Consider the following 23,470-nt stretch of genomic DNA (forward strand, 5'->3'; position numbering starts at 1 on the left):
TTTAGATTTTAGAGTTGAGTAGAGTTGAGTTTTAGTTTTAATTGATTTGTAATGATTATCTTGTTAAATTATGAAAAAATGTGTTAAAAATAATGCCTAGTTCCGAAAAATTTAGTCTTCCCGATTGCCTTGAATTGTTAAAAAAATGAAGAAAAAGCCCCCGTCCTCCTTGTGTTGTTGAATTGAAGGTAAGTAGAGTTAAAAAATTATTGTGTTATCAAATGGGGGTAACTGGGTGAATAATTTTTCAGAATAATTATTTTATGTAAGTAACATTTTTAATTAATATCAATAATCATTGTTAAATAGTAATGTGAAGTTGATTTTTTAAATCAATTTTCATTCTGCATGTGCCTTTTTTTAAAATAATATAACCACGCAACTAAGACACTTGAACATATGGCGACACGTGACGACACCCATATGAGAACATAAACACATGGCAATGTTTTGCGACACATGGCAAGACCTGGACGGGCTAACGATTACACATGGCGAAACCTTGTTAACTGTTTCAGGCATTATATATTATATATTGATTCGAATGCTAAATTTGCTTAAATGGGTTTTTTCACTATTTAATTTAGTTTACGCAAACACATTTGTATTAAAATTAGTATACCAATGTACAATGATGTAATTCTATAACAATAAAAATCTGTATAATTTGAATTGATAATATTTGTGTAATTCAACCAGTTAGAATAAATATTAGAATTACAGTGCTATAAATCTATTAATTCGAATGTTAAATTCAATTAAAATAGTTTTGTCGTTTGTAATTCTACTCATTCAAATGTTTATTCGAAAGCGAATAGGAATTTCCTATCTTATATGATTAAATTAAATTTGCAAAAATAGATCAATAAAATCTCTTATAGAGTTCCACGTGAAATCTCCATTTGAAACGCTTTAAACTTATATCGAAGATTTTCAATAACTGTTTTTTTTTTTTCCTTTTGGCTGTAATCTACGATTGGACCGACTATTAGGGGAAAAAGAAGAAGAAGAGAACAATAGAATTACCATTGGACCATTGGTTCAATGGGCGTTCTTGGTTTCCCGCTCCCCTATTTGCGACTTACAAAAGCTGCCAATTATTATTTTTTTGATAAATAATAATTATTAATTAACTAAAAGAAAAATGGATAAAAACCAAATTATGTGGGGCCCTTTGCCATTTATGTACTGTATCTGACGCACGTGTTACGTCGTAAGAAACAAAGGGTCTTTGGACTCTTATGATTAAACTTTTCACTTTGGGCCTTCTCCTACCACCGAAGTCTCACCGCAACTCTTGGCGCGTGCCTCTCACGGGAGGCACTGTTAAAATTGTTAAATTTGTCAATGGCAATAATTTTGCTTGAAGTCGGGAACTCTACCGAACGACGCACTATCATATCTTAGGCCTCTGTCACCTTAAATAAGATGAAAATTTTGAATAATCCTGCTTGATAGTGACATAGTGAGGAATGAACAATAACGTTATTGCTATAAGTAAAATAAAGCAATTCTCGCATATCCAACAGTTACACTGCTTAAGATTCTATACAGAAGAAATAGCTAGTTGAAGTATGAAACAATCACTTTCATAAATAACATGTGAAAACTTATCTAGAGTAGGTAGGTTTGTTCAGAATGGACCAAGACGGGATTGGCAGGACAATCGATCTCTAACAAATGTGATGTCGTAAGAAAATGTATATATTATTTTTAGAATTTTTATAAAGTTATAATTGATATACATATTTTTAATTCACGTCTCATTATTTTTATCGCCTCAAGTACCTTGAGCCTCGTCGATTTATGTATTCTTGCGTCCATCCCTGGATTATAAGTTGACGGCGATGAGAAGAATCACATATTCCAGAGGAAGTGTTCCAGTTGGGGTTTGTGTGTGTGTTTGATGACACATAATCCAAGATTGATGATATTAGCTTGTCGAACAAAGTATTGTTCATCTAAAGTACCGTAACAATTTTATTATAGAATGGCAGTTTTCAAGGAAAAGCGATTGAAGGCCTAAACTACGAACTACCAAATCCACAACAAACTCGTTCCTGGATCCTTTTTTTTTTCTTTTTCTTTTTCTTTTGGGATTGCAACTATATACATAGGATTCAAATGCTCAATAAATCCCGACTAATCTAATTCGTACTTCATTAGCCCACTAAATGATTAAGCTTTTTTATCATGAATTTTCGCCATTCACAAAACTGGAATTGAAAACCGTATTTAATGAATTCATCTACTATTTATAAAATGTAACTATGTGCTTAACTCCTCATCGTGGCCAAGGAATGATGCCAAAAGTATCATAAGGTCCACACTCATTATGAAGCATGGACTTGGGGAGTTATACGGTCCATGATATCCCTCCCAAGAGGTACAAACCTTTATCTTATTGAATATATACACTTGATTACAAGACAATAAATAAGGTCATAAAGGCAAATATAATAATATCACGGGATTTAAAAGGTCATTTAATAGCTATCTATCTATATAAAGTTGAATATGATACACTAAATAGTGGCACAATTATAAATATGTATACGATTAACATTAAATTATAAATATATATAAATTATTAAATGCTTAATAATTTTAGTATGAAAGTATATTCTTGATTTTGAAAAATAAAAGATTTTCCCAAAATTGAATTTGAAAAAAAATCAATTTCTGAAAGTTACATATCCATAAAAAAAATTTGACGTAATTAACAACTAAAAGAAAAATTTACTGATATGTAAGAAACATCTATTTTTGAAATAATAAAAGATAAATAGATTTTAAAAATTTTAAAAGTATAAATTTGCAAAAGGAATTTATGATAATGGATTATTGGCATTTTTTTTTGTAAAATACATGAAAATAGTCAATTATAAATTTTTAAAGTTCAATATTCAAGAAAATGCAATATGTTTTCTCAGTACTATCATTTTGTTCATGCATATTTGATATTATCATTCACTTTGAATTATCTTTTAATTTGTTATTGTGTGCACTAACATTTGAATTGTTTCAATTTAATAATATAATATTTGAATTATTTCAATTTAAGAATATATGATATTCAATTTTTAAAAATTCCCCTGAAAATAAGCACTCTAGCAAAACAACTTGTGCATAACACGGTCCAATAACTAGTTCAAAGTAAAGCTGTGGTGGAGCTCTCATTTGACGAGGACAAGTGTCTCTTTGACGGGCTTACAAATTATAGTGCTACGGATCTTAAGTGCACCATCATCAAACATCCTAGTTTTGGTTGGAGCAATGGAATTAAAAGCTAAGTTGAGGATTAATAATGTGATCATTAATAATGTCACTAGCTTCCCTGGTTGATTGATTGAATAGATTTGCACTTTAAGCCCCAAGAAAAGCTACTTTTAAAAAGCAAGGGAGTGATGTAATTGAATATTAAGGAGAAAGAACTATCAGAAGTACAAAGATTTAATGGAAAAGGTTAATTTGGAAGGATTGATCATCCTGTTATTTTCACAAAGAAAAGGCTCCAGTGAATAGAGAATGGGATTCTTAATTAATTTAAATATTAGGTGTAGATTTAATTAGTTATTTTGCTTGCCAATTGTATCAAATTTGATGGTAAAAATTCACAAAATTTCATTTACATTCTCACTATTCGAATTTCTGACATAACCCCGTGTCGTGGTGACCGGGACCCCCTAACCGTTGGATGTATAGTGTGCCGAATGCGCATCTAACGCGAGGAATGCGTGTGCCGATGACCCAGAGTCATGGCAGCCGGACCGTTTTCAATATGTTGTATATTTCCACACCAGAATATCGGTGTAAAAACTTAGATTAATGGCAGAAGAAATCTGATGTTATTATTGGCCAATTGATCAAATAACCGAATTTCAATTTCATGTGAATATTAAGGGGGACATTTGAAGTTGCATGTATTAAAAAATGCCCTAACTAGTCCTTCTACTACGAGATCACATCAGTGTTTCAGATTTACAGTCACAATTCTCACCGGATGAGCACATAACATGTGTTGCCGTTGGATCTCATCAATGTACTGTTTTGAGATAATCCACGTGGCATCGTATGTCTCTCTTATATGCAGACTCATCCTAAGATGATGCGGACACTGCCGGGTGGTGTTGGTCGAAATGAACTGGATGCGATTGGGGTAGGTGAGATCGAATTCCGGGAATAGGTTCTCACCAAACCAAAATTAAAAAGTATGGGAACTAAAATCGGCTGAAAGTTTGTAAAGGGGCTGAAAAGCAAAACGCAAAAAGTACGGGAAACCGACAATTTTCGAATCCCTCGGATGAAAGAGCGCGTGGGGACACGCTCCGTTGGCTTGTCGTGGAGAGGTGAGGAATTTTAATAAACAAACGATAATTAAAGGCTTTAAACATGGGAATAAAACAGTGGCAATTCCAAAGAAAATTAATAAAAAAGGAAAAGGAGAGAGAGAAAAAGACAGAGCCTACCAGACAGCGTGACCCCTGTCTGTCTCTCACAGTCTCTATGGATTGCAACCGATGGCCTTCTCCTAACCACCCAAAGAAAAAATTAATTAGTGTATTTGGTTTTTAGAGTTACGTGTGAAAGCGTGAAAAAATGTAAAAAAGTAAAGAATAATTGAGAGAAAGTAATGATTGTATTGTTGAATTGTGAAAAAAGTAATGAATAGTTGAGAGAAAGTAATGACTGTGTTGTTGAATTGAAAATAAGTTGAGTTAAGTGGAGTAGAATTAAAACTAAAGTTAAAATCGGTTTGTAAAACTAAACAGTTTTAGGTATTTGTAACGACACTCAAAATCAGGGCAACACGTACTAATACTTTCAATTTAAGTATTTAATATTTCAGTTTAAGAATTTATTATTTCAGTTTAAGTATTTAGTACTTTTAATATCCGTGATTAGTACAAGTGCTTATTATCTTTACATTTAGTATATATCTTAGTTCAAGTGTTTAGTATTTAGTATAATTCATCACTAATAATAAAAATACTAAATAGTTGAACTAAAATGTTAAGTACTTGAACTGATATATCAAGTGTATTACTATAATTTAATGTTATGTTAGAATTAAAAAAAAACGAAATTAACATTAAAATTCCAAAAAAAATTGAAGAAAATGGTCTCCAAATCTTGAAAGGCAAACTAAAGGAAAACATAGTGTTCATTCACTGGGGAGTGTGTATATATATATATTTTGCACTAACCTGGGTTGTTCAGGTTTTGTCCGACTAATTCTGGAGTTCCATAAATCCCGACGAAGCATGAAGCGAGTAATCACGTTAAAGATGCTCAGGTGGCTCCAAAGTATTTTGAATCCGGGATCAGATGAATATTTAAATTCCTCCTCAACTTCTAAGTCAAATCCCGCGAAGTATGTTAACAGAAGTGTAATGAACAGAAGTGTCTGGTAATGAACAGATATGTTAACTGGGGAAGATTATAATGAACAGAAGAGTATATTAACTCAGCAATCCGTGTAAGGTTTCGACATAAAACGCTCTCTTTTTCGCTCAATTTTTGTTTTTTTAAATCATAAAGAGATTCACAGGTCATTAACGAATAAAAAAGGTAATCCCCTTCAGAAACATCTTGTTGAGTTCTTTTGACGACTAAAGTTTGCGTTGACTCGTAAGAGAGGCTCGGGATATGGCTTCAGCATTTGTTGAGATAAATAATAAAGCAAGCTGAGGCCTGAGGAGGGTTTCTGAACTTTTAAGTGACCTTGCATCTTCTCTATTTGCATATATGAACCAAATCCATATGAACTGATCGTCCTGCGGAAGGCAATCGTTATGCTAACTCGTCGGTGGTATACTGCGTGAGTTGCTATACTTTGCGGTTTCATTAATGTGTAATTTCGAAGTGTGTTCGAATTATTGTTTATCAGAGGATGTCCTTTGAAGCTTACTGTGTCCAACCTATTTCATCACTAGGTTCCTTTAATAAATTGGGCTTCGGCGCCCCATACTGTAACCCTCGATAACAAAAGTGTCTTTGCATCAGTCCTCGTATCCATAGGAGCCCGATCTTGACTGTCATGACCCATGGCCAGAGTGATTCGGTCATCCTGACCCAACTTGCATCCGGAATACAATACCTCATGATTAACCCGAACCGAAGCTTTTGTAGCTGTAGCTTGCCAAATTTACCAACTTGATCGTGATGACATACTAGTGTTCCTAAATGGATCATATTAAGAGTTCTATATATGTATATATATATATATATATATTTTAAACATATGTCTTCTGTGTAAAATATATGTTTGTCCCAAGAAAAAAAAGAGTGTTAGGGGAGAAGTACTTTGACCACAACACATGTGTCGATCATTCATAGTGTCCGGACACACTGATCTTCTTTCCGCCCATGTTTCCCGAAACTCTGCGTGTGATTGCAGGTGACTAAGCACACAGTGCAAAGATATATAAAAATATTACATAATGCCCATACATAGAATCAATTGTGTACCGTGTTGATCTCTCTCGATCTAGATAAGGCGACAACTCGTGTAGGAGAAACACCGTGGTAACAGGACTATTGCTCGTATAATAATACATGCATGGCGGTTCGATGCATGACTTATATTGTGTTAATTCGAGGGTTTTCTCTGAATGTAAATGATAACTATAATTAGACAAGCCCCAACCGGCATTCTTATTATATCTGACCGATCTTCGAATATGTTAATAGATTACTGAATTGGATCTTGAATGAAGGATATGGGCCAAAGGCGGCAACACATGTACACATAATAATTTTAATAATTAGTACAAATTATAAAAGGCATGCATTATGCAGTTTAAAGATTTTCTTCAATATCTTTTAGGAGGATTTGGAGTTTATTTCGATGAGATTGGTGTACGTCGTTTCAATAATTACGTGCTTTAGTCAAATTAATTAAAGGCAGCTATTTTCATGGTACGTCTTGATGATCTTAGGCAAACTCTCCCCCACATCATGTGGTAAGTACATTAACTTTAGAAACCCATGAAAAAGGCAAACGAATACATGCATGATAACAGCTGTGGTGACACATATCTACATCATATAGTGTTAAAAAAAAGAGCGGATACAATTAACAATGCAGTAGGACAATTTATTATATGATCCAATCTTGTAATAATGTGATAATTATAATTAGCAAAATTGTAACACTTACTTGAATGATTGACATCGATATCATCCTTCCCATCAAAATCATCAATATCATTCGTTTTCTGTAATTTATTAATAATTTTTCAATGAGATAGGATAACTAAAAACTTTCTAATATATGTGCTATTGAAAATGATACGATAAATAAGAACTTCATTAAAAGATGGTATAGTACAGTAGTGCAAGCTTTCGCTTGATAATCAAAAAGTTACTAGTTCGATACTCGTGGTAAGATTATCCGCACTCATTTATTAGATATTAGGATTTTTATTTAATTTTATTAGACCTACAGTTTCCCTTGTAACCCGGAAAAAAAAAAGTTAAACCAAAACTTCTAATTATTCATTCCCCCCTAAATACGCTTAGTGTGGTTTCATATCTCAATTATAGCAATGACACTAACAGGAAATTAAGTGCAAAAATTACATAAAAATGAAAAAAGAAAATTAAGGAAAAGGAACTTGATTTCCTTCTTTTCGACAGTTCGGGAGAAAAATCTTTAATTTTTTATATATTGATTGCTGAATAAACTAGCACATGTTAATGATTTTTTTTATTAAGTACGTGAGTTAATGCTAATCACGTCCTATCCCTTCCTTCCCACTATTGCCATGAACAATTAATGCGGTGTTGCCTAACTCTAATAAAAGCCGGAAAGTAATCGCTTTTCCTGTTCTTCTCCATTCTCGGTTAATTAAACCGCCTCTCAGCAGCATATGTGGATAGTTCAGTACAATTAGTTAGGTATCAATTGACATGCATCATTGCTCCCCCTTCACTTTTCACTACAATTTATAAATGAGCAAAAACTTTCGAGACGGAACGCTTGGATGTGTACTAGTTGTACTATATAAAATCGACCCCTATTGACGAGATCATTAACTCCGAGAAACTCCATTGATTATTAGCGCGCAGTAATGCTGAGGTACACCCATGTGTGTGCTGAAACAGAAATTATTTCCATTACAGTTGCGCCGATCATCTGCTATATGTTTCAGTTAAGGGTTTGACGAGAAGGTCACATATGTGATAGTATATGACCAAAATCAATATGAAGAAAGGAAATTAGTCAATATATGTTGTTCAGAGAGATGCAGTTGATGATGTTTCCAACATAAGCGCTTCCTTATCATATGTGCATGCATATTTGAGTTCAATCGACAGTAACCTAGCTCCCAATACATACTATAGCCCCTCCACTGATGATTTCAGAGATTATTGAAGCCACTAACTGTTGAGATTCGGAAAAATCCGATCATGATAACGTGCAAGTCACGAGCCTTGAGCTTCCAACCAGCAAAAGGGGCAAGAATGCGAGCAAATCCTCATTTCCCTCTCCGATATTTAAATGAGGGTGTGTGCGAGAAAAGTAAAGAATTGAAGGGGTACCTAGATGGATATTTATAGAGAATATAGGAAATTCCTATTAGGATCTCGTAATCTGTATCATATAAACGATTGCATATATATATATATAACAAATAAATATACTTGCGGGTTAGAAATACAATAATATCTTGTAAAGATTTTTACAACATGTTTAGAAGATAATATTAGAGATATTGAGAGATATATGAAAGATAATTATAGAGAAAATATATCTACAAAATATTGTTACCGATTGGGTGTATCAAGGTGGGTCCAAAACGGTAAGTCAAACTAGATGGTCGGACCAATTTTATGGTCCCTAACACTAGCCAAATGATTTATCCAACTGAGTCCTTGGGAAGGATCATAATGCAGAAGGGAGAACCTATCTATGTTCAAATTTAATTAATCATTGTATGATGACGCTTATGATTAAAGAAATTGAGAAGAAGAAAAACAGTATAATATATAACTGCCAAGGTACGTATAATAGATGGCTTGACCAATCTTCGTGTTCCATATGATAGATCTAATGTTGATCGATCCAGTCCCAAGTGACTTAATTAATTGTTTCTGTTTGGTACTTTTGCAAGCTCAAGTTAAGAGCTCTGATCATTAGCTTAATCACTTGTAATCAGTAAGTTGGGTAATGGGCATGGTTTGCTCCCTTCTTCATCATCATTAAGATGGAAAAAGAAAGAAAAAAAAGAACCTCTAAGCTCTCTCTCGTTCTCCTTTAAAAAATTAAACTACAATTATTTGTGTTTCTCAAACCTTCTGAATGATTGTAATTTAAGGAAGAGACTCTGGCTTCTGTTCGGAGAAGTACCATCCGGGTATAAAATTCGATATATCGACTCACATGCATTAATTCTGCTGTCTTTCCGATGATTATAGTTGCCACCCGAAAGAGATATGGGTCTTCCATCGATGCAAAAAAGTCTGTGAGTGTGGCCATGACTCATGAGGGGTGTATTGCAATCAAGAAACATTTCTCCAACTCCCTACTGGGAAGACCTTTCGGTGCAATTATATATACATCCTCGATGATGATTACATAGTCTAAATTATATGATATGATGTGGGCTGGCCCAAAATAAATGGGCTTTTTAAAAGCAACGGGCCAACCAAAGTGAGCAGGCCCGGCCCACACGTGGGAGAAACTGAGGGATCAAGACCTACATAGACAAAGAAAGCCCACAAAGGCCTTTCCTTTGATGAAGAGAAAGGGAAAGGGAAGATTCAATGACGAATACGTCTTTTTCTGGAGCAGATGAATCGCGTGATGTAAAGGTCGAGCCGAGCTGACTATAGGATTAGAAAGGTGGAGCCAAACCTGAGTCGGGTTGAGTATGGTGAGGCTTGAGCTCGACTTCGCGTAGAGGTCGAGCTGTAAAAGCGGAACGTAACTTCAAATTTGAGCTCAGTTTGAACAAGCCCAATTAGTGTTTCTTGAGCTCGATCGGCTCAATTCGAATCCTTTTGATGATCTATGGACCCCGAATCTGTCGTAGAGCTCGAGATCGAGATGGGCGAGCTCGGCCTGATTTCATGCTGGGGATCGAGAATCTGGCGCGACTTGTCATTTGTAGTATATGAGTGAATATTCAATAAAGAAAATTTCCTATTAATCTCGTATATCTCTTAAATGGATTAAAAGGAAAAGAACGAATCGAATCGTCATAGAAAATTATTAATTAGCCTATGATTAGGTTGACATAAATATAGATGTTCAGTAAGTATATGTAAATTCTTCTTCTTAATTGGAAAATATAATGGCATGTTTGTTTTGAGAGTTAAAATCACTTTAATTTTAACTCAACACACTACACAACAAAAATACATATTTTCCAAGTAAAAAAATTAAACTTTAACTCAATACACTACACAACAAAAATACACGTTTTTCAAGTCAAATTTATAATATCAACTCATTTGTCATTTTCCACAATCAAAATCAAAATTACTTTTAATTTTGAATCCAAACGCATCATAATATTCAATCAATTTAATTAATAATGGCCACAAAAAATAAATTTCTATGTCGTTGGTTTAAGCGCGTTTCGCTTAAATAAGATCTCGAATTCGAGTTTTTACGAATGTAAAATATTCATACTGTGAGAATTTCTCCCATTAATGAGCCGACTCAATTCGACTGGACTAGTCCAATTAAACTTATGGATACGGGTGTCCCCCCAAAGAAAAGAATTTCTAGGAGAAAATATAAACAATGAAGGAAATAATAAATTGCTACCTCCGTGAGTAGTTAGGGTTTCCCTGTCCGTGGCTCTCCTTCGCTCCGTTCTGTTCATCCAACTTCCTCAGGCTCACTCCATCAACCACCCCAACCTCAGCTCCATTCAATACACTCACAGGTCAGTTCTTCCTCCCATTTGCCCGGAATCACTTACCTTTCGTCCTCAAATCAATGCGCAATCTCCGTACGCATTTTCCCTGCGTCTCTAATCGATCTATTCCGAGCCCCCGCTGGTTGAAGAATCAGTCTTGTTGGGTGTCTTAGAGGACGAGCTTAGCGGGGTTTGATTTAATCGTTGACTCTGCATGCTGGGCAAGATCCCTTTTTTCCATTCATTCTTCGCATTTCGCGGGTTTGCTGTGTGGTATACCTGGGTTTAGCTAGACGTAGCTGTGTTTGATTGAATCTTAATCTTTGATGATTTCTAGGTTTTGTTCAATGATTGAAGATATTAGTGGATTATGAACATACCCTTTTGTTATATTACGTTGTGTTAGGGCATTTCTCTGGCGCTTATTCTGTGTAATGGTGGTGGTATCTTATTTTATATGCCATGCAGCGGGACATGTGCTGAGAGAAGCTACTATATAAAATAGTAACGTAATTCACTGTTTGATTTTTTCTTTGGCATTGATTCCTTCTCTTTTGAGGAGTTGTTAGTGAGAAATGTGAATTTTAGTTGCTCTTCTTTATTGTGGTTTGAGTTTTCAGTGGGACTGTGAAGCTTTAAAAGATAGCTAATTTTGGGGTTACTTGTTCATGACTAATTTGACATACTCTGGAGTTGCGGCAAATTCTCATATGAATATGCATTGTGATAATTGAATGTGATCCGGAGGAATTGCAGTATCTGTCACCCAGTAAATCGGGTATAGCTTTGTGATGTTAGTGCGGCTTAGTTAATGCAGTTGACTGATCCAGATGTTGGAATCAAATTTGCAGGGTAGCTAGAGCAAGTAAAGAATGGGCTGGTAGATATTTATGGAGTTTGTCTTTTCGTGACTATATTCATTCTAGTAGTGGGTAGACGATTAGGCCTAATATGGAAACTGGGAATAGCACTGCACGAGCTGAGGAACTCAAAGCCCAAGCAAATGAAGCTTTCAAAGGTGTACATCTTATGCTTCAACTCTTTTACTTTGTCTGCTTCGCCGAATTAAGACCAGATATTGTTTTATCCAAAGGTTTAGGGAGATGGAATGAAACACGATGAAGTTCTTAAATGCCTCAACACATCACTAACCTTTAATGCGTTCTTCAAAACATGTTCTTTTATCGAGGAATTTAGACCAGGTTGAGTCAGAGAAGCTTTACCATACTTTTTGAAAATTTCCTCCTTTTGGTACAGTAGCGGCTCCTTCTCTTAATGAGAGTTTGCTTCATTGTGTTGGTTCTGATGTCTGAATATTTTTCTGTATTATTCCAGCGCATAAATATGCTCAAGCAATTGATCTCTATTCGCAAGCAATTGAACTGAATGGAGAGAATGCTGTGTACTACGCCAATCGCGCATTCGCGCACACCAAGCTGGAGGAATATGGAAGTGCCATACAAGATGCCTCGAAGGCTATTGAAATTGACCCAAAATATTCGAAGGTTCCATACAATTGATTAACCTGTGTGGTCAAAGGTTTTCTTTCTTTTTTGTGGTTTTGTTCTCTTATTGGTTCTTGTGATTCTTAGGGTTACTATAGGCGAGGAGCAGCTCATCTTGCTATGGGTAAATTTAAAGAAGCTTTGAAGGATTTCCAGCAGGTACAATTTCCTGAAGCCTTTTCCATTTGGTTGGAAACTTGGAGCAGTTTTGTTTGTCTATTTTGCACACTCTTGTCAATTTGTTTGGGTGAATTTCAAATTTTTTTCCCTCTAAATATATTTAGTTACTCTTCAATTGGATTTTGTTGGGTGGAATTATTTTATTTCTTTTTCCCTTTAGAGATGAGTAATGTTTTATTATTATGTCCAGGTCAAGCGAATCTGTCCAAACGACCCCGACGCTACCAAGAAATTGAAGGAATGTGAAAAGGCAGTTATGAAACTTAAATTTGAGGAAGCGATTTCTCTACCGGAATCTGAAAGGTGTTCTGTAGCGGATTCCATTGACTATCATACCATAGGTAATTAACTCTTTCTGATTATTCTTCTGTTTCATATGTATGATAATTGTCCTCGCCTGGTCTGCTTCCTTCATGAATTCGCTGCCTCTGTTATATGTAATAATTTTTTAGTCTTCATACTGATGTATACATTCTAATCACGACTTTTTAGATTTTTCTGGTGTCCGTGAATTAAGTTAGTTTTAACGACTGTATTTTCCATTTACAAGTGACAGGATTTTGCAATTTATTTTTTATAAAATAAAATAAAATATATATTATAATCTGTTTATCTGCATTCCAGCTGTGTTATTTCTTTACTTATTGATGCAATTTCTTCAAAATGTATAAGTATTTCTGACTTAGACGAATTAATAAATATAGAAGTATTCTGATCTTTTCCTTTTTTATTTCAACTTTCATGAGCTTGGTCAAGAAATTTTGGAAGTTCAGTTGGCTATTGTATAGTTTTCTATGTTAGTATATTGAATTAGTAATCATAGGTTTGATCTCCTGAAACATATGATCTCTTCTTGGTGCGTCTTCTTGAAATGGTCACTCTCAGTGATTGGTAGTGGTTGGCAAAAGGTCTAATGCATATATTCCTATCTCCTCGTCATTTGTTTCTCATATGGACATTCAAGTCCACTCCGAATTTATCTTGGAAAACACATGAACTGATACAGGCCTAGTTCATTAACGCACTTGAAGGGCCTGAGTAGGCACCTCTGCATCAGAAGATGTCGTAATGAGGTGTAATTAGCTCTGTTGACGAATGACAGGAGTCATCTTACAAGAATCCAAAAACTAAATAATAATGATAAAGTAAATATTGGCCTTCATGAAAATGAGTAAACGGTGGTTCGGAAAATATACTAAGGGTAGTATTGAGTAGTATTAATGCTCCAACTACTCAAGAAATAGAGATTAGCGTATTATCAGTCACTGTATTAGCAGCATCAACTGAAAACTCTCCATTATATTCATCATTATAGGGCGGGTCCCCACTCAGTCATCGTTGCTCACCCCAGTGGCCGTAGTGTCGGCGGCAGTTGCAACTGTGGCGACAGTGGTAAAGTTGGTGGGGCCTGAAGCAGCCGCAAAGGTGGCAATGATGCTGGTAGTGGCTGGGGCTTGTTGGTGGAATAGTGGGCTGTTCTTTGGGAGTGGGAGTCGAGACCTTAACCTAGGTTTGCCCTCAAAACAATGTCCCCGGATTCCAATTATCTTAGGAAATTGTAAATATTAAGAATATTGATGATGATGATAATATCAGTAATAAGAATAATAATCGTGATGATGATGATAACAACAATTACAATAATAAACAATATTGATTATAAAACATGTCATGGAAATAATACAGCCCCCATGGGTCGGTGGAGTGGTCAAAGGACTGGAGTACAATGTGGCGGTAGGCCTTAACTTTAACTCTGTGAGTGCATGTTTACGCGTTGTGGTGACCCATGTAGACTCTTTGAAGACTGAAAACTTACCTAGATTCATGAGCTCATAAGATATAATTGATCCCAGTTGGATTCATAAGGAATACCATATCCTAAATGATAATGACATTGTTAATGTAATGGTACAATAAAATTATTCCCCAGGAGCACCTTTTTATGGGCTTCTGTGTCCTGCTTTCTGGACTGCAAGCCATAGTTTTCTCTAGAGATGGCATCTCAGAGGGGGCCTGTGTTGTTTCATTTTCAAAAAAAAAAAAAATCCCTTTTTGGGTGTTGGAAGTTGTTTAACTTTTTACGCCTTGGAAGTTGTTTCAATGACTCTCTTTATACATTTCTCTGGCTCATTTTTCTTAATTAGAGGTGGAGCCACAGTATTCAGGTGCAAGGATAGAGGGGGATGTTGTTACCTTGGATTTCGTGAAGAAGATGATGGAGGATTTCAAAAATCAGAAGTCCTTACACAAACGGTAGGTGATAAATGAGGTTAATCAGAAGTATTCCTTTGGCTGTTAATTGAATAAGTGGGCTTGGATAAACTTAATTTTCAATAGCTAGAAACCTTTCTATAGTGACCCAATAGCTAAAGTTAAGAGCTTATTCGTTTTTGTGTCTGCCCAAATAGCATGATTTGAGTACTTTTTAGCTGCTTTTCCAGCTATGTTTTTCAACTTTTAATGGTACTTATCGGCATTTGTGGTTTCCTTTGCAGGTATGCTTTCCAAATTGTTTTGCAAATTAGAGAGATGTTGAGGGCATTGCCTTCACTCGTGGATATAAATGTTCCTGAGGGAAAGCATTTTACCGTTTGTGGTGATGTACATGGGCAGGTAAAAAAGAAAACGACTGTCGGGATGCTTTATCTATATTGTTTTTCATTAAAAGTTTGGCCAGAGTTCTTGTGATTCTGTAAAAACTTCTTGGCCTAACAAAGTTTTCAGCGAGCCAACTGGAGGAAGATTCATAAAACTTTTCCTTGAAAAAAATTTATTTAAAACAAATAGATAACAAGTTTTGCCGCCTTCTTGCACTAGTTAATGAAAAATATTGACGTGCTTCTATTATATTTTGTAAAATATATGCAGTACTATGATCTCTTGAACATCTTTGAGCTAAATGGGCTTCCCTCGGAAGAGAATCCTTATCTGTTCAATGGTGACTTTGTTGATCGAGGTTCATTCTCCGTAGAGGTCATCCTGACTTTGTTCGCGTTTAAGTGCATGTCTCCATCTGGTAAATCCTATATTCTAGCGTCAGTTTGTAGTTACTTATGCCATCATCAGAATATTAATATTCTTCATATTTTTATCATGCAGCAATACATCTTGCCCGAGGAAACCATGAGAGCAAGAGCATGAACAAGATCTACGGCTTTGAGGGTGAGGTGCGGTCCAAGCTGAGTGAAACGTTTGTTGAACTCTTTGCAGAAGTTTTCTGCTGCCTACCTTTAGCCCATGTTATCAATGGGAAGGTTTTCGTGGTTCATGGGGGCCTCTTCAGTGTCGATGGGGTGAAACTCTCAGATATCAGATCCATCGATCGGTTTTGTGAGCCTCCTGAGGAAGGTAACTGGCAGACCCCACCTTTTTTCTTTTATTTTCCTTTATGTATGGAGAATCTCAGAACTGTGAGCTTATTTGATGTTGTGTTTTGCGTTGCAGGTTTGATGTGTGAATTGCTGTGGAGTGATCCGCAGCCAATACCGGGGCGAGGGCCGAGCAAGCGGGGCGTTGGCCTTTCTTTTGGGGCAGATGTCACGAAAAGATTTTTACAGGAAAATAATTTAGGTATTAATAGATAATCATCTAAAATAATTCATTTTCTGCTTATTATTCTTCGGTGGTTTGAGTTTGACACCATTTGTTTTATTGTGGCCAGATCTAGTTGTGCGATCTCACGAAGTAAAGGACGAAGGCTATGAAATCGAACATGAAGGAAAACTCATCACTGTGTTTTCTGCTCCAAATTATTGTGACCAGGTAACTGTGTTAGTTATTGGCTCTTCCTTGTAATGTCGTATCATCTGCTCGGATTGGCAGAACTTCTCCTGGAACTATCATTACTCTCAACCAAACACGATATGTTCCTCATTCATGGCACAAAAAAAAAAAATTTTGAAATAGAAAATCAGAGAACTACTTTCGATTCCCAGAAACCGGATAGTCCACTTAACTTGCAATGCAATTTCTTGCAGATGGGTAACAAGGGAGCCTTCATTCGATTTGAAGCCCCTGAGCTGAAGCCTGATATTGTCACATTCTCGGCAGTGGTCAGTGTCGAATTACACATCCTCTCCCCTTTTGTTTTCCTACTTCATCTAATGTCATACTAAAGGAATCTTTCTGATGAAAAAATTGCAATTGCAGCCGCACCCGGATGTCAAGCCAATGGCGTACGCAAACAACTTCCTCCGAATGTTCTCGTGATCGTGATCTGCAAACACAACGAAAACTACCTACCTCTACTTTTCTTTTCCTAGGAGAAAAACCGAAACCAAGGTAGCTGTTACTATGTAAAACGTCTCAAGGTTTTTGTTCCGCTGTGAACTCTTTCCGATTCATTTGCAGCAGCAGCATCAGTGTTTTTCGAACCTTTTGTTTTCCAGATCCCGAAAGTCGGGATCGGGCGAAAGTGTGATAAAGATGATGCTGATGGTGCCATGTAAAATATACTTTGGGCCTTTTGATTTTCATTTCATACTGTATCTATTGTCCCAAAACCTGTTAGGCGGATCATACTCGGAGTTTGCTACATCAAAACTCTTCAATCTTAAGATCTGATCACCGGTTCAATGCCTAGCATTCTTCGAGAATCGTCTGAACTAGAGTTCGAGTACAAAGACTAACATTACTGTGCTCCTTTCTAGTCTATCGGAAGACCTTAATGTCTCCCCGAATCTCAGGGTCAAACGCCTGTAATGACCTGGGACTGTTGGATGGGTCGTCTGATCTAGTAATAGATTGTCCCTCCATCTAATGGTCCCGAAGTTTCTTAATAGGCTCAATATTGCTGTATTGGGAGTCGGGAACCCCGGGAAAGTCCGGCCTTGGACCGTAATATATTTTCCTTTGGACAAAGACAAAGCATAGCAGCCAAGTGGCAGCCCAATGTCGTGGGCCTGGACCAAGTATTCTTCTAACATTATTGGGCTGAAATTGGGCCTGTACATGGACCGTTGGATGGGCTCCAAGTGGGGCCGCGTGTTCAGGCTGAAGAAGCTGACGACGCCTCCATTAATTTCTCCATCGTCGTTTTGAGGGCTTCTCTCTCTCTCTCTCACTTGCCCTCTCTCTCTCTCTCTCTCTCTATCTCTCTCTACTCCGTTCATGGCTTTTGTTGGCGAGAGCCGTCGTCCACTCCGGCGTCGTTTTGCCTAAGGCACTTTCCCCAGCAGCAGCACACACTGCTCAGGTAATCTAAATCCCACGCCTCTTTATACACCGCCGGCCGGTGTCGTTTTGGCAAACCCTCTCTGTCCCTCCGAGTTCAGTTTGAATTCGGACAGTGCAATCCCCAAATTAGGGTTTGCAGGGTCGGACCCGAATTGGGGACTTCTCCAATTCCGCTTTGTTTTCGCGAACCTCCGGTTGCTGTTGTTTGGCGTGGGACTTTCCGGGGATTCTTTGGTTTGATTGGGGGAATGCGAGCTCGCGCGTGCTCGAGTGTAGTGGGACTGTGGCAGCTCTGTCAGTGTCTGCTTTCGATGGAGATCTTAGCTATGGGGGTTTATTCATTTGAAGAAAGATACCGTGAAGAGTCATAAAAATTGCTGCTTTATTGAAATTTCATTCGAGATGAATGGTTATGTGTTGCTGGGACTGGCTCTGATCTCACTGGCTTTGGAAATTTTCGACAAGGCATTGAAACGTGCTGCCGATGTCATCATATAATATGGTTTTGTTCAATGAAAGCGTAGCCTTTTTGAGTGTGGAGTTCATCCGCAAAATTGCCCGATTTGGATTAACGACATTTTATTTCATCATGAGGTCATTGTGCATGAATCAATGGTTCTGTGGCAACACCTGTGGCCAAGCGTATGAACTCGGGCGTGTCAAATTCCCTGATGGTTTTGGGGAAAGATAAGTAACTTGTGGAGAACCCAGCATTATATTTCTTAAGGGAACCTGATAATATATCCTTAAATCGTGCTTTACAAAAAGAAAATTTCTTAAATTGGTGTCCTCATTTTATCGAATGAGGTAAGTGCTTTAGCCTGAAGGTCCTTGACCGTGTATCAAGCATAGTCTACTTATTTCATATGGTATTGCTGTAATACAGTGTCATCTGTTAGCTTCACGAAGCTATGTAGTTCAAGATGTGCCCATGGAACTCAAAGATCATCAGTGACCTTAAGCTTGATTTTATCTGATATTTCGCTGCTCCTAATTTTGCATTGGATTCGTTATAGAGGTCATTCTCTGCCTTACCATGCAGTTCTGTAGTTGATGGAAACAATGGATGTATTGCCATTGGAATCCAATGCAGTCAACCCAGGGCCTGTTGATGGATCTGTGCTCTACGATCAAGACAAGCATGTCTCATCGGCAGTATGGGATGGACAGGTGTTCTTATCCTCCTGTAATTTCGTTTTTTAAGCTTCCACCGTTAAGCCTTGCCAATCTTTTGATAGAAGATCTGTGAAACAGAACATTGACAAAGCAGTTGATTTAAATAAAAGAAAGACAAACTGAAACAAAATGCGATTTCAAGCGTTCTCCTATCCATCACTGCAGCTCTGTCTGCAGCGAATAATGCCAAAATTGCAAGCTTTCTTGGAGGATGTAGGAGTTTGCTGTTGAAATTTCGTTTATACTCTAAGTATCAAATTAACCCCATACCTTGAATTGGAATTATGTTTATTTTGGATTTTGGATTCTTGTTTGTAGTTTCTTCTTATGCGATGACCAGTAAAACCCTAATTGCAGGAGCGGGGAGCACTTAGATGTCACGAGCACACATCAAAGCTTGATCAGTGGAGGCTTACCTCAAAACAAATTGAACTAGTGGAAAAGGCTGGATTTGGTCACTTGAGGTTGATCCCCGCTATTAGCCTGGACAATCCGCTCATCTCTGCACTAGTCGAGAGGTGGAGGAGAGAAACAAACACATTCCACTTCAATGTCGGGGAAATGACTGTGACTCTGAAGGATGTGGCCCTCTTGCTTGGACTTGCCATTGACGGGGATCCTGTTATCGGGATAACGTACACTTCTTGCAACGCTGTTTGTGAGAAGTTCCTGGGTAAAGCGCCAGAACCGGGCTATGCAAGTGGTGGGATGGTGAAGCTGAGCTGGCTTAAGGAGTTCTTTTCTGAGTGTCCTGAAGATGGTTATGTAGAGCAAATTGAGAGGCACACACGGGCTTACCTGTTGTACCTTTTGGGTAGTACAATATTTTCAACAACAACCGGGAATAAAGTCCCAGTAATGTACTTACCATTGTTTGGAGATTTCGAACAGTGTGGGAGATATGCTTGGGGTGCTGCAGCTCTGGCATTCTTGTACAGGGCACTCGGGAATGCATCCCTTGCATCTCAGAGCACAATTAGTGGATGCCTGACCCTTCTGCAGGTTAGTCGCTGTTTTCAAAGCTTTTCTTGGATTATATTTACATTTTTCGGAACAAGTTGCTCCATATGGAGACAATTCTCGGATACAGCCCTGAAAGCCTATGGATTTGGATAAGTTGGGGTCTCTACTGGAAGTCCATTTGTGTATCTTCACTTCATAAAATATTGAACATCAGATGTACTGCCTTGCCTCATTCTGCTATCTCTAGCCACTCCATTGAATTAAAGAGGATTAGTTTCATATGCTGTAGATAACCTGTTAAGAGTTCATTTTGCAGTGTTGGAGTTACTATCACTTGAATATTGGTCGACCAAAGCTCAAGCATGATCCTGCCCATGACTGTTTCCCCTATGTACTTCGGTGGAAGGGCAAACAAATTGGACCAACTGCTAATCGTGATGTTGTCTTTTATCGGAAGGCTCTGGATGCCCTAAAACCCTGCGATGTAAGCACAAAAGCCGTCAAGTTTTCTTGAACCTCATCTCATATATGCCATGCTGCTTGTTTGACTGCAGAATACAGTGCACTCATAATTGTGCGAGAAATATTTCATGCTCTTAGATCAATGTTATTACCCAAAAGTGTAGGGTTCATAATCTGCTTGAACTCGTAGTGGTGTTTGTATTAGTGGTCTCATGATAATGTTGAATAAGTTTCCTCGTTACGTCGATTTCAGGTTGAGTGGCTTCCCTACAGAAACATGGACAGTACTAATATACCAGAATATATTAGAAACAGTCTGAACTTGGGGAGATCAAAGACCATGCTGATATGTTTTGACAAGGCTGAGCGGCACCTTCCTGATCGCTGCTTAAGGCAATGCGGGATGGTCCAACACATCCCTGAGGACGTGCAGCCATGGCAAAGGAAGAATCGTGGGGTTGATGGTGGTGTGGATTTGTCAGCGAAGATGGAGTTGGAACTCAATGAGTGGATGAACCGCCATATCAGTATAGTCAATGGTGACGAAAGTGCCGACGAAGTGGAGTACTTGCAGTGGTACCTGAGAATCACCCGTAAATTCGTCGGGAGGCCTATATCTCTCTCAACCGAGTTTCAAAGAACGGTAAGTCTCGCTACATGATTTTTTTAATTTTATGGCTTGTTAGAAGTGACTGGTATAACCAGAAACTAAAGGTGTCTGTTCAGAGGGGTTTTTTTTTTATTTTTAATAGGTAAGATTATTACTACAAAACTGAAGGTACATCAATCATGCAAAAGGAAACAAAATTTGACCTGAGGCCGTATTGGCCGAGGTCATGGGCATGAGAGTTATCCGAGCGAGGAATCCATGAACATTTCCAGAGGGCTAGGAGGAGTAAACTAGTTTGCTTGAAAAATGTAAACTGTTAGGCGTTTCAAAAATTACGGGGGGGGGGGGGGGGGGGGGGGGGGGGGGGGGGGAACAGAAAGAAAGGAATAATGGTAGGTGGGACTCTATTCATCTATGATCTAATTGTTGTCAAAAGCTCCACAAAACTTTACTTCCAAGTCCCGCAACTTCCAGTGATACAAAGAAGATCAATTCTTCTCTTTATTTGGTTTTGTTTGGAAACTCAAAACATGTTTTGAACTTTATTGGACATGCGAAGTTAGACAAGCGTGCCATAGAAAATTATAAATTTGATTATTTTCTTCTGAATATTAAAAAATTAAACTACAAAGATAAGTCTAAATGGACCGGTTGGTTCTGTTGATCAGCATAAACCAAGCTGAGTGGTCAAGAACTGACTGCTTTTGCCTGTAGTGCTTGTAACAAACCTAGCTAAATCCTGTATTCATATAATTTTGGCAGAATTCGGGTCTGAGGGACATTGCCCACATTGCTGATACATTCTCAACTGAGGGCTTGGACCCGCAACAAATTGAGTCAATCTCAAAGATTAGGTACATTGCGCATGAATGCTTGCGGGGACAGGTGGATAGCCCAGTAGTACCAGCCGGGACCACGATGACTGAGCTCGGTAAGAGGTCGAGGGGCAAGGAGAAGGTGAGGAGAAGAAGCTTTGGTAAACGAAAACAGAAGGACGAGCCGATGGACTGTGATGAGATCAGTGAAGACGATCGATCCCACTTCCACGGGACTGTCATCAAGGTCGATGAGCTGTCTCTAGACAATACCGATCTCGATGGCACTCCGCACCTGTGTGGGTTAGATCATGAAGACCCTTCAGAGCTCTGCGTGGTGTCCGTTGACGGTGGGAGCGTACAGCTCTGCACTGATCCCGGTAATGGTGAAGTCCATCATCTGCAACAATGTGGGATTGTTGGCACGGGAAGTAATGTGGATCAGCTGTACGGAGCTGCTCAAGTTGATGGCTCCCAACTTGGTTATGTCCCGAATGGGATCGATGGTGGGCAAGCTTGTGATGAGATGAAGGAGTTGCATGACTCGCAGTATCTCAACTCAATGGAAGAAGAGGTGGTCGATGAGTCGCAGCTCTCTCACGTTGTCGGTGAGAGCAATCCGCAGCAAACAGCTGCTGCTGCAGTACAGGTGTAAAACGGCCCCCCCCCCCCCCCCCCCCCCCCCCCCACCAACCAACAACACCCCCACCACCCCCCCCCCACCCCCCCCCCCACCCCCCCCCCCCCCCCCCCCCCCCCCCCCCCACACCACCCCCACCCCCCCTCCCCCCCCCCCCCACCCCCCCCCCCCGGGCCCTTTGTCCGCTTTCCTTCTTTCCATGAGCGGATATTGAGATAGCGTGTTATGACATGTTTCGGATACTTGTGAGGGGCGTTCTTTGTCTCTTTCCCCCCAGTACTGACTATCGGTTTCCTTCTTTATAGTAGTCGTTTCTTAATAAGAGTTCTGTTAGACTATACAGTAGTTTCAAATTCCAGAGTGGTGGAATTTTTCTTGCTTAGTATCAAGTTGATCTCTAGATATTTTATCTTGTAATGATCTTACTTATATTATAATTAGCAGTGATCATCGGTCTTTCCTTGCCCCGACTTGCTTGTGTCGTCAACTTTGTCGTGTCGTGATGAGAATCACTTGAGCTTTGGATGTACATACCTTGGTTCACTCCACTCCGTATATATGAATGCCACCAGCAAGTATTAGTTGGAGAATTGTACATTTGGTTTTCTTTTTTCTTTTCTTTTTTTTCCTTTCAATTATTATTTTCAATAAATTCAAGTAAACTTTATATAAACCTTCATGGCATGTCCAATCAGAAAAAGTTAATTCAATACACGTATGGAAAAATTCAAACTTTCAAAGCTTTTGTAGGCCCATCACAGCAAGTCATTGTAGAGGCACGTCATCAGATGTTTACACTTCTTGCTTTTACTATGTATCATTCAATTGCTCCATGCGTTGACAGTAACTAATCAGTCGAAAGAAAAGAAAAGTAGAGAAAATGAAAAGTTGACAATTTTTTTCCATTAGCCCAGAAGAATGGACGGGCTGTTTGGCTTCCGTCCGACTAATTCCGTCTACAGTCATGAGAATGCCTTGCAAATCTCGAGATAGAAAAGTGCAATCATAAAGACCGTAGGGATGATCCATTATAAAGTATTATCCTGCATGACTTTATGGTAACTCAACCT

The 23,470-nt window shown here is 38.2% G+C and overlaps 2 protein-coding genes across 5 annotated transcripts; both read left to right on the top strand.

Moving 5' to 3' along the window:
* Positions 1-10,746: 10,746 nt before the first annotated feature.
* On the top strand, positions 10,747-17,093 carry LOC116203234 (serine/threonine-protein phosphatase 5). Of its 4 annotated transcripts, none has more exons than XM_031534908.1 (14): positions 10,747-10,901; positions 11,726-11,892; positions 12,210-12,379; positions 12,467-12,538; positions 12,750-12,900; positions 13,875-14,069; positions 14,704-14,812; positions 15,055-15,172; positions 15,428-15,575; positions 15,659-15,907; positions 16,004-16,129; positions 16,221-16,321; positions 16,537-16,611; positions 16,709-17,093. In XM_031534908.1, the coding sequence occupies exons 2-14, from the start codon at positions 11,826-11,828 to the stop codon at positions 16,766-16,768; spliced, it is 1,641 nt and encodes a 546-aa protein (XP_031390768.1). In that variant the 5' UTR covers positions 10,747-10,901; positions 11,726-11,825; the 3' UTR covers positions 16,769-17,093. The 4 variants fall into 4 exon arrangements, with proteins under 4 accessions (XP_031390768.1, XP_031390770.1, XP_031390771.1 ...); XM_031534909.1 differs by lacking the exon at positions 10,747-10,901 and adding an exon at positions 10,962-11,095; XM_031534910.1 differs by lacking the exon at positions 13,875-14,069 and having other exon boundaries at positions 10,748-10,901.
* A 502-nt stretch (positions 17,094-17,595) lies between these two features.
* LOC116203233 (protein MAIN-LIKE 2-like) lies at positions 17,596-22,449 on the top strand. Its single transcript, XM_031534907.1, has 6 exons — positions 17,596-17,753; positions 18,777-18,904; positions 19,268-19,912; positions 20,190-20,357; positions 20,589-20,978; positions 21,708-22,449. The coding sequence occupies exons 2-6, from the start codon at positions 18,788-18,790 to the stop codon at positions 22,413-22,415; spliced, it is 2,028 nt and encodes a 675-aa protein (XP_031390767.1). The 5' UTR covers positions 17,596-17,753; positions 18,777-18,787; the 3' UTR covers positions 22,416-22,449.
* The last annotated feature ends 1,021 nt before the right edge of the window (positions 22,450-23,470 follow it).

Source organism: Punica granatum, chromosome 4, assembly GCF_007655135.1.
Source record: "Punica granatum isolate Tunisia-2019 chromosome 4, ASM765513v2, whole genome shotgun sequence".
Lineage (NCBI taxonomy): Eukaryota > Viridiplantae > Streptophyta > Magnoliopsida > Myrtales > Lythraceae > Punica > Punica granatum.

Coding starts and splice junctions, on each gene's coding strand:
- LOC116203234 (XM_031534908.1), top strand. CDS start 11,826: ATGGAAACTGGGAATAGCACTGCACGAGCTGAGGAACTCAAAGCCCAA. Junction 15,576..15,658: donor TAAGTGCATGTCTCCATCTG/GTAAATCCTATA, acceptor TTTATCATGCAG/CAATACATCTTGCCCGAGGA. Junction 15,908..16,003: donor TTGTGAGCCTCCTGAGGAAG/GTAACTGGCAGA, acceptor TTTGCGTTGCAG/GTTTGATGTGTGAATTGCTG.
- LOC116203233 (XM_031534907.1), top strand. CDS start 18,788: ATGGAAACAATGGATGTATTGCCATTGGAATCCAATGCAGTCAACCCA. Junction 18,905..19,267: donor CGGCAGTATGGGATGGACAG/GTGTTCTTATCC, acceptor CCCTAATTGCAG/GAGCGGGGAGCACTTAGATG. Junction 19,913..20,189: donor GATGCCTGACCCTTCTGCAG/GTTAGTCGCTGT, acceptor TTCATTTTGCAG/TGTTGGAGTTACTATCACTT.